This window comes from Drosophila elegans, unplaced genomic scaffold (genome assembly GCF_018152505.1).
Source record: "Drosophila elegans isolate 14027-0461.03 unplaced genomic scaffold, ASM1815250v1 contig_208, whole genome shotgun sequence".
Classification (NCBI taxonomy): Eukaryota; Metazoa; Arthropoda; class Insecta; order Diptera; family Drosophilidae; genus Drosophila; species Drosophila elegans.
The window spans coordinates 14,460,929-14,475,237 of NW_024545578.1; the positions used below are offsets into that span (position 1 = coordinate 14,460,929).

The 14,309-nt window shown below is 36.9% G+C and overlaps 2 protein-coding genes across 2 annotated transcripts; both read left to right on the forward strand.

The window, feature by feature from the left end:
- The first annotated feature begins 1,584 nt into the window (after window positions 1-1,584).
- LOC108150102 lies at window positions 1,585-3,279 on the forward strand. The gene has a single exon (XM_017278066.1). The coding sequence runs from the start codon at window positions 1,585-1,587 to the stop codon at window positions 3,277-3,279; it is 1,695 nt and encodes a 564-aa protein (XP_017133555.1).
- Window positions 3,280-3,608: 329 nt separating this feature from the next.
- On the forward strand, window positions 3,609-5,330 carry LOC108150101. The gene has a single exon (XM_017278065.1). The coding sequence runs from the start codon at window positions 3,609-3,611 to the stop codon at window positions 5,328-5,330; it is 1,722 nt and encodes a 573-aa protein (XP_017133554.1).
- The last annotated feature ends 8,979 nt before the right edge of the window (window positions 5,331-14,309 follow it).

Genomic DNA, 14,309 nt, shown 5'->3' on the forward strand with positions numbered 1-14,309 from the left:
ATTAATTAAAGTCCAAATGCCCTGACTCCCTCCTGCTCTAGCCAACCCAAGTCCCACCCCTCAGTAACGCCCCCTCTCAAAATATCTAAGACTGCAGTTGTCGATATAATCAATTGTTTTTTATTATTGGGCCAGGCCCATAGAGAAGCCATTATACCATTACGATTAGCGGATCGGCCTTATATGTGCGAGTATCTGAATCTTTTGTTCGCTCGTCGTCGCCGGAGCTGCGTATCTGCATCTGGGGGATACATATAGTGCATATATGCATAAGTCTGTTGGCCATTTTAAGTGGCTGCCGCCTAATTGTTCATTAAAGTCAACAGTCAATAGCTCTTTATGTTTGCGCTTGAAATTTATATTTATTTATTGTTATTTCTGTTCGCCAGTTTGGCGTTTCTTTAGCTTCATAATTTTTGCCCGGTTTGGCTGTGTTTCGCATTCTGCAGTAGCCATTGGAAATGAGTTTTGTCTCTTTGAATTCCAAGGTCTGCCATTCTTTACAATTAGCAACTGAATTTATGAGCGATTTCAATTTCAATGCGATTCGTTTGTTGCTTTTGCCCGGCTTGGCTGATCTCTCTTGTGGGCTAACGAGTTTCTGGCCAAAAGCTACTACAACAACAAATTCAAGAACAACAATGACAGCCGTCTTAAATAACAAATTCAAAGTCACTGACAGCATTTGCAACTAATCAGAGCAAAGGGTCACTCAACAGTGAGTTTCGGAATTATATGTAAGCTCTGTCAAATTTAAAAAAATTTAAACAAATTTATATTTATTGAAAAAAGATAACAGAGTTATTTTGTTCGTTTGTAAAAAACACCGACACATCTTGCCCCATGAACCAACTGCATTTATCAGCATTTAGATTCCACTTGACATCACTCATTGGCACATACCATCTGGCTGACATAATTTTTCTTAGATCACCGCCCAGTTTAGCGCCCATTTATGCAATCATGTAATTTTATTAACAATATCTTTGACATTTAGCAATTGTTTGGTCACGTTAGAACTGCCGAAGCCAGACCGCAAACAATTACGTTTACGTGGTCGTGGTCAAAGGGGCAATTTGGTAGATGCTGCGATAAGCCACACACTGAAAGAAAACTATTTTCCGTGACTATGTAAAGATAAGGAACAATATATTTCAAATTAAAGTTGCGTTAATGATTTTATTATTTATTTTTTTAACCTGCTATATTGTTTTAAGGCACAAGAATTACATTAAGATAAAAAATAAATTAGATAAATGTACATACAGGAAATTTAAAAAAAGAAAAACAAAACAAAAAAACTATTTAACAGAATTTGGAAGACCACTTGTCTAATATTTTTTATCATTAAAGTCGCACTTGTGTTTCCAACTTTTGATTTGATGCTGTTTTTTCACAGTGCACTCACCCGCGCACGACTTACTCTTGGACTTCGACTTCAACATCGCCTCTGACTTCCACTTCAACTTTAACTTATTGACAATGCAATGTAATTGTTTGCGATAGAGATCTTGGCCAGGCCTTAAAACAGCGAAGGCTTTATGTCGAGGGTCTCAGTGTCCTTTTCTCTGGCTGGACTGCATCATGTGTCGCTTGCTGATTTTCATACTGATTGTCCTGTCCCTTGGCAGTTCCAAAAGTTGGTCAGCCAGAGAAGTTATACATCAGCTTAACAAAGATCTGCAACTACAGCTTAATATTTACTTGGATTGCCAAGATATGGAGTTACAGTTCAATCAGGAAGTGCCCAATTTAATACTGAATTCTTTAAGGGAACAAAAGAAATTATTGGGTAGGTTCAGTGAGCGTTCTTTAATCATCGCCTGTTTGAAAGAATCTACGGAAAACGAAACTTTAAACAGAGTGGAGAAACTACTCTGGGGATTACAACACTTACCTATGATTTATATCATAAATTCGAGTTTGGATTTTTATTTCGAGCAAGCTTTACACAAGGGCTTTATTCATGTGCTGGCCTTGAATAATGGATCGCTGTACACTTACAAACCCTATCCCAAAATTAAAATCCAGCAAATAAAGGATATGCAAGAATTCTATGGCTTGACAAAATTGAGAAATTTGCAAGGACAGCCGGTTTACACCTCCGTGGAGACGATGACACCTCGATGTTTTCACTACACAAATCGTCAAGGCAAAGTAGTCTATGCTGGTTACATGTATAAGCTGGTAAAAGGGTTTATTGAAACCTATAATGGCACTGAGGAGCATGTTTTTGGTGATGTGGATACCATACCATATAATATTGGCTTAAATGCATTGGCAAATGGTGAGATCGACATGATGCCCCGTATAATACACGCCTTGGACTGGAAATATTTTTACCGCAGTTATATTGTATACAACATTAAGACATTTATTATGGTACCTTGGGCTGAACCCTTGCCAAAAAGTTTGTACTTTATCCAACCTTTTGGTTGGCAGGTTTGGATTACGTTCATAATGAGCTTTATCTATGCCTCTATTGCGTTTTGGTGGATACGATATAGGCAGCACGAGGGATCTTCTCTATCTTCCACCTTTTTGGATGTGCTGCAGCTGTTGTTTCAACTTCCTGTGAGCAAAATTTGGCATTTTAGTCTGGGAATACATCAGGTGCTCAGCTTTATCGTGCTTTTCACCGTTGGATTTATTTTGACCAATCTCTACACCGCTCAGTTATCAAGTTCATTAACAACTGGTTTATTTAAGAGGCAACTGAACAGCTTTGATGATCTATTTCGTGAGAAACGGATATTCCTTGTAGAAAGTTTCGACGCGGAAGTGCTACGCAATATGATTAAAGAAAAGATAATTCAACAAGAGTTTCAAAATATTACTTTAGTGGCATCGATAAAGGAGGTTTTTAAACAGCGAAAGAGTCTGAACACTAGTTACGTCTATGCGGCCTATGAAGATCGCATTGCATTTGAACTGCTACAGCAAAAGTATTTGCGAGTGCCGATTTTCAAGACATTGAACGAGGTCTACGACCAAAGGCCGGTTTTTGTCGCACTCCGTCATGGATTGCCATATATCGAACTATTTAACGATTACCTTCAGAGAACCTGGGTGTCGGGTATTTGGTTAAAGTTACAGAGAGACGCAAACTTTGAGGGAATTTCCAGTGGTGAAATTAGCTTTCGGAAATCAAAATCCCGAGAGATCCAGGTCATCGACAAAGAATTTTATTTTTTTGCCTATATTTTACTGGTTCTGGGATGGTTTGTTGGCACAATCGTTTTTTTACTGGAGAAGTGTAGATTTTATTGCCAGTCATAATTGGTTTGTACAAAGTTTGTAACTTCGTCTTATCATAAATAGCCCCTAAACTTTAATATATGTAATTAGTGTAAGCATTCCAATGATAATGAAATCAATAAACACGTCTGAATATTTCAATAAACTTATCACTTACTTCTCCTGTTGACAGCTAATGACTTGCCTTTTTTGTATAAAGAGTATTCCTGACTACCCATTAGATATATTAAAATGGTCGTGCCCTCTATGGATTAAATCAGGCCCTGTAATGATTTAATGATACCATTTGAACGGCTGAGTAATATTGCCTATAAAAGAAGACCGAAGCAGATTATTTCATAGTATTTCGAATGGATTTGCTTTACATCAGCACACTTCAGGGCCTTTCGCTGTTTGGAGCAAATCGCCTGGGCCAAACGGTTCAGGAGTTAAATAAGTTTTATCAAACAGAACTTAATGTGTTTTTGGAGTTTGGTAATGGAACAGATATTTTACAAGCCGCTCGGCAGCCTTTTATGCCCACCATTTGGATAACAAACACCGAAAATCAAATAGTTCTGGAAGGCAACTTCAGTAGCAGAACCTTAACTGTCTTGTATCTTGACGATAAGTATCTCAGTCATGGTCTTTTATATTTGAAAGCATGGTTGTGGAAATATCAACATCTTCGAGTATTAATACTTTACAGCGGAGGAACTTATGAAAAACTGTCATATATTTTTAACCGTTGTTTTAAAGAAGGTTTTGTTCAAATACTTATAATGTTAACAGACTTGGAAGGATTCTATAGCTTTATGCCATATCAAAATATGAGAATCTTGCAATTAAATAGTGTAAAAGAGTATTATGATAACTCTCGCATAAATTGGGATTTTAATGGATTTAATATCACAAGTGGTCTTGTAACAGCAGGAGCACCTCGTTGGTTTTCCTTTAGAGATAGTCATAACAAACTGATTTTATCTGGATATATGCTCCGAATGATTCTGGATTTTACAAAGCATTTTAATGGATCAGTTCGATTAATTAATGTGGTAACTGTAAACGATGGCCTTGAACTTTTGGCCAATCGTACGATAGACTTCTTTCCATTTCTAATCAGACCGCTTGAAAAGTTCTCGATGACCAATATTCTTTATTTGGAAAATTGTGGTCTAATAGTGCCCTCCTCCAGACATTTACCCAACTCGGTTTATTTGATCAGGACGTATACCTCTAGCACCTGGATTACCTGGATAATAATGATAATATATTGCTCTCTGGCTTTGAGAATTTTATCAAGAGGACAAACAAACATAAGTGTAGCTTTTCTGCAAATTCTTCGATTGGTTTTATTTCTCTCAGGAGGCAGAAATATGGGTGCTCGACCAACCCACCATCGCTTCGTACTCTTTATAATATTAACCACTTCAGGATTTATATTTACCAATCTGTATCTGGCTCAACTTTCCAGTAATTTGGCTGCAGGACTTTACGAAAAACAAATAAATACATGGGAAGATTTAGACGAAACCAATGGCATTTGGCCCTTGATCGATGTAGACGTAAACACCATGCAAAAATTAATTCCCGATCGAAATAAACTATTGAAACGCATAGTACCTACATCAGAAGCAAATGTTGATATGTATCGCAGAAACTTAAACACAAGCTGTATTCACTCGGGATTTTATGATCGCATTGAGTTTGCCCTTTACCAGCAAAAATTCCTCAGACTTCCAATTTTCCGCAAGTTTCCACATATTCTATACCAGCAACCCCTTCAAATCTCAACTGCATTTGGACGTCCCTATTTGCAGTTGTTTAATTGGTTTATAAGAAAAATATTCGAGAGTGGAATTTACCTGAAAATGAAGGACGATGCCTATCGACATGGCATTCAGAGTGGTTTACTGAATTTCGGATTTCGTGATCGGCATTTGGAAGTGAAATCGAATGATTTGCAATATTATTACCTAATTGCGGGATTGTGGCTGGGTGGCTTGATTTTGGCTACCGTTTCCTTTTTCATTGAGTTACTTATTGGAAATACCAATATCAAAGTCACTATAGACCTTAAAATGATAAATTGATTATTTTGAGGCGACAATGTTATATGCTAAAAATCAACAATTGGTTTAATAATAGTGTAAATGTATTTGCTAGGAAAAAACTATTGTACGCAAAACAATATACATTCTTAACATTTATATTTTTAATTTGTACCTGTCCAAATTTTGATGTTCACTTAGTAAATAAATATCAAACCACCACGCCAACTTTATAATTAACATTTAACAAATAACTATTGAATACCCAATTTGGTGAGCGTAATTTCTGGTGTCATATTTTTTTTGCTCAGCGGGGCTCCAAAATAAACTTTGGCCGTAACCGTTTTCTTCTCATAACTCTCCACCCAACTGTAATTACAACGAAAATACGCTAAAATATTTTGCCGGCAAGGTGACGCCTCCCTTGCGGCCTCATTTGCATGCCCGCTGGCTGCACTTGTTGCGCCTCAAAATCCACTGGCCAAATGGCAAAATGGCAACCTGCAACTGGCAATTGGCAATCGGCAATTGGCAACTGGCAACCGGCCAAAGCTGCAACTGCCTCCGAAGGTGTCTTCGATTATTGCCAAACATTAATTATTTGCGCGCGATTTGGCGCCCGCCTCCTTTTTTGTGAAAGGCCTGGGCTAGTAGTTCAAATGTTTATTTTTCTGCTCTCCCTGGTGTATCTTTGATTGCTGGCTACACGGCGAAAAATTGGTTGTTGGAAAAAGAAATAATTTAAAACAAAACAAATGTTTCGCAAAATATTTATTTTCTAGTATTTAGCTTGTATTTATTTTTCACTCACAAATAAAATGGTACATTTTGATTATGTAAAGATATTTAATATATTATAAGCCATACGAAATTTACTTTGTAATAATTATAAAAAGTTTAGAAAACCAATTTGCACATTGTCTTATTAAAAAGCGTTACTTAGCATCTATTGAACTCAATGATATTTTGTGTAAAAATGTGGTTTACATTAAATGTTTCGTTTTTGTTTGTGTAATATCGTCAAGACACAGGCAGCAGTTTTTGCGCAACGAATGTGAGACGAGGGACGGTCAGGTCGGATCTCTGTCCTCCAGCCTGGCTTATTTATTTTTGGCCAAAATTGCACATTTTCCCATGCTGCTGTTGCCGGTTGTTGCTGTTGTTGTTGCTAGCCAATGTTGTCTAGCGATGTTGTTGTTGTCGCGTCTAATCAAGGAGCGGAGTTAAGAGTTAAGAGTCGCTGCCTTGGTCGCCCCGTTGCCATTTAGCCCGAAGCGGCCGCCGCAGCCAAAACGATGAATATTGATTTAATTGAAAGTCATTGAAGCACACGTACTTCATAGACACGAGTTTGTGGTACCCTTTAAGTGGGCATGATGTGATTGGGGAAACGACTCAATCAAATGGCAGCTTAATACACTGTATAACTTAAAAAGATTATTCTTACTTGAAGTAGTTCCCGGAATGGGATCCAGTTCAGATATGGTTTTATATTATAATTACTCAACCTTAAAAAAAAGAAAACGTATGTATTTTAGAAAGCACATTTTTAATAAAATTATAATATAATTTCTTGATGGTAACCAACTCTAATCATCAGTATTCTCAATGCTGACTTATTTTGTAATATAATTATTACAATTGTTTGTGATAGAGGTATCTTAATCTTCGATTCTTGGGCATATTTTAGCTGCGGCAACTTTCCATTTGGCGTGGCAGCGTACCGACCGCCGATCACAGCTTGTGCCCTCCCACATGCCAACATCTTCACACAACAGCACACTACACACACACACCCTCAAATGTGAAGAACCGACGCGCCGGCAAAAGTTTTTCTTGTATTTGCTGTTGTTGCTGGCACATTGACACAGTTTTCCATGGCAGATGTGCCCAAGCCCTGCTCCCCACTGCCCGCCCTCCTCCTTCCAACTTGCCCCTTGATTTTCCCTCCCGCAGTTCTATCTCCCCATATCGGAATTTTGTGGACTTGTTTTTCTTTTCTCCACTTCGGCATCGTCGTCGTTGGCGATGCTGCCAAATGTCAAAAGGTTAATACGTGAATTAACAGCAAATTTCTTTGACTTGTGTGTGACTGCAAGCTGCTAGTTGTTGCTGATGATACACGGAAAATAATTTAAGTTTATTTAAACATCAGTGGGGGAAATTAAAAAATGCATAGTATTCCAAGGAAAAAATTGACTTATGATTGTAATCTTATCTTAACTGTCCTGAATTTTAAATATTTGAAACTAAGAAAATATTAATTATAATGTGCAATTAGAGTTTGTTGAAAAATTCTAAAAATTCCAATCTTACTTACATACTTTTTTTTTAATATCTAGTTTTTGTAAATACTAATTATTTGGTATTTTCGGTTTCAAGTGTTTATCGACGTATTACAATAATATTTAATTGTTCAACTCATTTTCAATCATATTTAACGAACTCCAAAAGAAACCAAACTTTTCCAGTGCAGTTGCTGTTACTAGTCGCTGTTTTTCATGCAGCTGCTGCTGCTGGCGCTTTCCTTGGAATGCGGGCGTTGCTGTGTTTGTTTATTTTCTTTTAGGCGGCTCCGCTTTTCTCGTGGTCTCCCTAATGCATTTGGGACACCAGCATGTGGTCGGTATGGGTGATTTTCGTGTGGTGGCTTTACAACATATTACATTAAAAATGCTTCTTTTTGTGTCCATTTTTTTAAAGCTTTTTGCCTTCAATGCTAATAAATCAATAGGAGTTTCAGTCGGGCAAATTCCGATCATTTTCCCAGGGTAAACTTAAGTGCGGGATTACCAAAGAAAATCTTGAACATTTTTTGAAGTTTCCCACATGAGTTAGGAAATGATTTTAAGTGAAAATGCTTCTCGGGAATTTAGAGCTTATTTTTGTAGGTAAATTAATTGAGTATAAACCCTTTGGGAAATGAAGGAAAGAAAGAGGGATTACATTCCTTTCAACAAAATACTGTTCGAAATTGTATCAATTTTAGAGGCTAACCAAATTTATTTTACTGGTAGATTATTAGGTTAAAAATTATGTTTTTGAATTATAATAATGTTTTATTACACTTTTTTTTTTACTTAAAAAAGCTTCAAGGCAAAAATTGTCCTTTACAATTTATTTTCCCACCACTAAAGCTCACTGTTATAACTGTTATCCTTACAGTGAGCAAAGACACAAACCCGTATCCTTAAGGACACTTCTCACTAGTCCACCTCGTCAACTTGGCGCCAGCACATGCTTTCCTTCCGAACTGCATTTCAATTATACAAATTTTTCAATTACTTACAAAAATTCCATTTGGCACGCTCGATTGCCTTTGCCAGATGCCATGACTCTAACCCACATAGATGGCGATTAAGCGGACAGAGCAAAAGATATGCGAGGCGAGGCGAGGCGAACCGAAATAGAGTCGTATGTCTATGCAAATTTTTTGCGCAGTGGCAAGTGCATAATTTTTATTATTATATTTCTCAGGCGCTCTGGTATCTATGGCGCTACGCTAAAAGTGCCAATCTAGAGTAGATCAAAAAGCGCAAAGCCTACGGAGCAACGAGTGCCGGCCCACTTGGCGACTGCCCACTTGGGTTTTTCAGCTCAATTCAATTCATTAACCGAGCTCTGGGCAGCGATTAAATCGCTCAACATATATATATATATATATATATATATATATATATATATATCTGCATTATTTGCACACACATTTATTTATTTATTTTTATTTAGTTTTTAATGGAGCCGGCCACATAATCTCCTGACAATTTATTGCCATTTTCATGTGAATTATACTATTTCAATAAATATACATTTTTCTCTAACTGCCGCAATTTACGAAGAGTGCGCCAGTGACTTTATCTAATATCTGGTGTGAAAAGTGGTTTAATCGCGATAACTACCGACTGCAGTATTTTTTTTTTTGCGTTTTAATTGATTCCTAATGGAAAAACTTATTTTATCGCGATGGTAAATTTATGAAATGTTAATTACAAAATACATGATCAACGTAATTCGAGTCAAAGTATATTGGTTGGTTTTTGTTTTATTGTTGCGATATGTTGCGAAAGCTGTCAAAGATTTTGTAGAATTCCATATATGATTTGATATTAATGGTTCGATAAATGAAAATAATCACAGCAGGGAACGCAAAATTGCGAGAACTGCAATTAAAATCGGAGATCGTAAACAGAAACCAATTTCAAGTGGGGAGAATTGCTTTTGAGTTATTGCTAAATTTGCATAGCCTTGGGCATGGTCTATTGATTTAGATTAATTGTGCAGCACATGTTGGCCAACTTTTAACAGCCCAAGAAATTGCCTCATCACAGTGCTTTATTAACTAAAGCAAATTACGAACTATTTAAAAACATTTTTTATTGGTTATTAAATTTGATTAGCTTCTCTTTCTAGACTGTTATCAATATCCGAAGCCTCAAGTCCCATCTTTAGTGGTTAATAAAGATCTTATGGTCCACAAAAAAGTTTAAAATTCTCCACATTCTTACATATATGGGGCTTGCTCTTTTCCACAATGGAAAATCAACTTTATGAGCGTTTTTTTCAAAAAGAAATTTTCAGCCTGTATAAACTTTAGTATCTAAAACTAAAACCGATGCTAAATAGTTTTTTTTATCACTTAATTATCTTTTACTTCTACTGAAACGAGTACTTGCAACATTTTCTTGGCTTTCTTTTTATTTTCGTTATATTCAAACTACCGTTTAACCATCAATAAAGTTTGAACTCTCCATTACTTTTTTTTAAAACAGTAGAAGGAAGGAAAGTTATTATTCATTTTTAAACCGCTTACTGTACTGATCTCAATGAGGATGTTTTCTATTTTACGATCACTCATTTGTATTTATTAGTTTCCATTTCGAGCTGGCATCTGGCTTTCCCTTTAAACTATTTTGCCTCCACTTGACTTAAATTTAATATCATATTTTGAATTCATAACATTTTAATGCACTTTACTCTTCCCATTTCATGCTATTGCTTTTCCGAAAGCTGTCCCATATGGGCTACCATTTAAATTCCCAGCTGTGTTCTCGCTGGCAGTTTGCCGTTGGTGTCCGTGCTTATTTCCCGCTGCCTTGTCGCCATTGTTGCATGCAACGCGTTGGCGGCAGTCGGCAAAATGAAATTTCATATTTTCTTATTGCACAACAAACAGAAAAAAATTACAAACATTTTTTCATAATTTTTATACACTTGGAAAACAATTGTTTTAGCTGAACTATGTTTATTTGTTCTATTAGAAATGTTTATGTAAATACTTAACAAATATCAATTTGTACAAAAGAACTGACAAATTTAAATAATACTTTAAAAGTTCTAAAATATAAATATTTATTATAATATTTGTTTGTTTTTTATTTACTCTCAATACACCAAAAAATAAAATTATCAAGAGGTAGCTTTTATAAGTTCCAGAAAACGGAATAATATTAAATTGCCTGTGAATAACAGAAAAAAAAAATATAATATTTCTTACATGTATTATTTAATTTTGAGCTTTTAACTCTTTTAATACAAATATTTTAATAGCCATACAAAACAAGCACAATATTTTTAATAGTGATCGACTCTCTAAAGGACTCTAGCGGCCTGAGGCTTCATTTAATGTACTAACCAGTGTTAGTCCACTCCACCCACTTATTTTCCCAGCCCCCCGAAGCCGTAGACAGTCGCATTTAGCAATTGCAGACCAAACTGAGCCATGGCCAAAAGCAAATGTCGTCGTCGCATCCTTTTTTGGTAGCCTGTGAAGGGAAGAAAAAAAATCCTTTTTGTCTGCGCCGCGTCGCCTTTCATTTGGCGGGGCGTTCATATTAAAATGCATGTAAAAATGCAGGAGTCCTTTGGGGCTGGGCACTTCGCTTAAAAATGCTCCCATCGGGGACGCCAAAGCTCATGTGTGAAAATTAAGAAAACGAGCGAGATTGTTTGCCATAAGAAATTATGATACGTTTAATTACCAAGTGGAGCACGTGACTGACGAACAAGCGACATGGCCCATTCCTTCGCCACTTGCCTCGTTCATTAACAGCTGTCAGCACATTTGGCACTCGGATTCCCCAAGCTCCTTTCACAATTTGCACCTTTTTAATTAACGTGATTGCAGTTGGCACCTTACCTCCCTCTTTTTTTCCGTGTTTCATGTATGCAAACGCGCTGATCTATGTTCTACGTGCTGAATGCATCGCTCAGCACCTGACTGCCACACCCCTAAACTTACACCTCCCATGGGGTATTCGTCACTCATCGTCGTCATCATCGCCAGCCTGCTGTCTCAAGTGTGCACTTGCAAGTGACGAAAAAAAAACCCACAAGATAAAAAATTCTACAAAAAAAATTTGAATAAATCCAAAAATAAAAAAAAAAAACGTAAGCTTGGAAGGCGTCTGGCTTTGTCTTTCTCCACAACTCCATAAAGCGAAAGTTCTGGTTGTCGTTTCGGTTTTCGGAGTTTTCCAGCTCAATGATGGCACACAATGTCACGTGCTTTTCTGATTTTCTAGCTGCTGCGACAGGTTCATGTGAGCCATGGAAATTTCCAAGCTCTCACCGGGATACTCAGCATTTATGCACTTCAGCGCGCACTCAGTGGGCGGTGGGTTGTCGGTGGTTTTGGGCGGTGGGTGGAGTTCATAGGGTGGCACGAGTGACAAAGAACCTTGCCGGATTGGTTGAACTTTAAGGAAATGCCAAATTATGAATGGAAGCTGATATCAGGGATTGAAAGCAGGGGTCGCAGAATTTTCGGAGGATTGATTTGTAATAAGCCCATTAATGGGATTGAAACCATTAGCAATATTGCTTTGGATATACCGAAGTAATGTTTTTCATGGCCTAAACATCATCAAGTATGATAATATAATGTTTGTAAATAAAAATATTATATTTGTTTTTATTCCAGCTAATTCTTATAATAACTAATAAAGAAATATACAATATGATTTAGTTTGGCTTAAATAAATATTTGCCTGCAACTAAAATGACAAGCAAAGAAGACATTTTTATATTATATATATAAATTTATAATTTAAGTTATAATTAATTTGAAATTTCTCGTCATTTTGCCTTATCAGCCACCCTACCCCTGTGGAAATAAATTGTATTTTCTGTTTCGAACTTTCGGTGATATTTCGTGTGAACCCTTCGGTGAACCCTTTCACACTTTCGGCACAAATTAAACGACGATCAGCAGGCGATGTCCGGGTACAGTCTCTTCTTGTTTTGTTTTTTGTTTTTTTTTTGGTTTTTTGTCGACTCGCGTGGGGCTAGCACTCAAAACAATTTATAATTTCAACGCCTTGAGATAACAAATAGCCCCAGTGGTGTGCACGATTCGACAATTAATCAAATGCCGCGGCGCGTCGCGTCGTTGCTCGTGTTACTTTTTCGGCATAATTACGTTAAAATGTGGCACGGAAAATAGTTGCAGGCCAGGCTAAGAGCCGAGTCTTACCACGGCTCCGAGACACCGAGATAGACAGTTAAAAATGACAGCAGGCCAACAAACGAACCGAAGCCAAATGACAAAACCCGCCGTCACAAAAACAAAAACAAAAAAACATTAAAAAAAATTTAGTACACAACACCAAAGCCGCGTTTCATAGCCAAAATGCAGCCGAAAAAAAATAAAAAGAAAACCAGGCCCGATGATCGATTAGCCAATGCAGTCGCTCAGTCTCTCGTTTTTTGAGACTTTTCAGCCGCCGTCGAGTCATGCCAAACAATTGCGGCCACAAATATTGGAACAGCACCGAATATTGGCCATGGCTATTCCCATTTCTACGTCCGATTCGTACATTTGTATTTCCTAGGTTTGGCATAATTTGGCAATTGAATTGATTTGGCCAAGCCCTCTGGCAAAATTTGGTTACGCTCACGTTCGCGGCTGCAGGAAATCCAGCTGAGGGAAAATCGAAACCCAAACCGAAACCAAAACCGATACCCAAATCCCAACTCCCAATCGAAAAGTTTTCAAGCTCGGGAAAAAGGGTTTGGCTGCGGCTGTGATATTTCATGTTCGCCGCCAACGCTAAAGTTCTTAGTATTGATTGATCGAATCTGGGGGCGAAGGATTGGTGGGCTTTGGGCTTGGAAACGTATTTAAGCAGTATTTTATTTTATACTCCTTAAAGCTGTAGACTTCATTCTTAGCAGTTTTGACTGACACTAAATATTCATTTGACTACAGTTACCAAAACTAAAGAACTAATATTACTACTTTAAATAAATTCTTGTGGAGCTTACAGCTGAGCTAGACTTTCAATAATTAAGTTTATTGTAATATGTTCCAAGAATTTGTATGGTGTTTAAATAGCACATTAATTTTGTATACATTAATCATTATTTCCCTTGAAATCTTTTCTTGGTTTGGACCTCATCAATTTAATAATTTTATTACAAATATTATAATAAAAAAAAAAGTTTATTCCGCATTTCTTAAGAATGCTTAGGTCATAAATACTTCATTTTTAATCTATCGATCGTAGATTCAATCAAGAAGACATGTTCACAAAGAATTTTATTGTGATTTCATAAATGTAGTGGCATCGATGTATTTTTATACAACAATTATTTGTTTGGATTCAGCATTATTTTCCTTGAGACCTTTTCTCTTTTATATGCCTACGAAACACATTTGCATCCCCGATAGCTATCGATTGATAATTTGGAATACAAAAAAAAAAGACCGAAAAATCTGCAAAAATCTTTCGCTGTCGGCACACAATTTAAAGCAGCGAAAACATTGAATTGTTCCGCGTTATTGTTAAGCAGTTGAGCTTGATATTTTTTTTTGTGGGTTTTTTTCCTCCTGTGTTCCGTGTTCCATGTGCAATTTTTGCATACTTCAGCAAACGCGTCATATTTTCGAGTGGTTTCGCTAACATGCAAAGGACACTTGAGAGCCCAGGCACACAAGTGGATCCTTAAAGAGCATTTCTTCAGCTCCTGCCATCATCGCAGATGCCTTTATCCGGGCAGGGGCTTGAGAGTATAGCTACATTC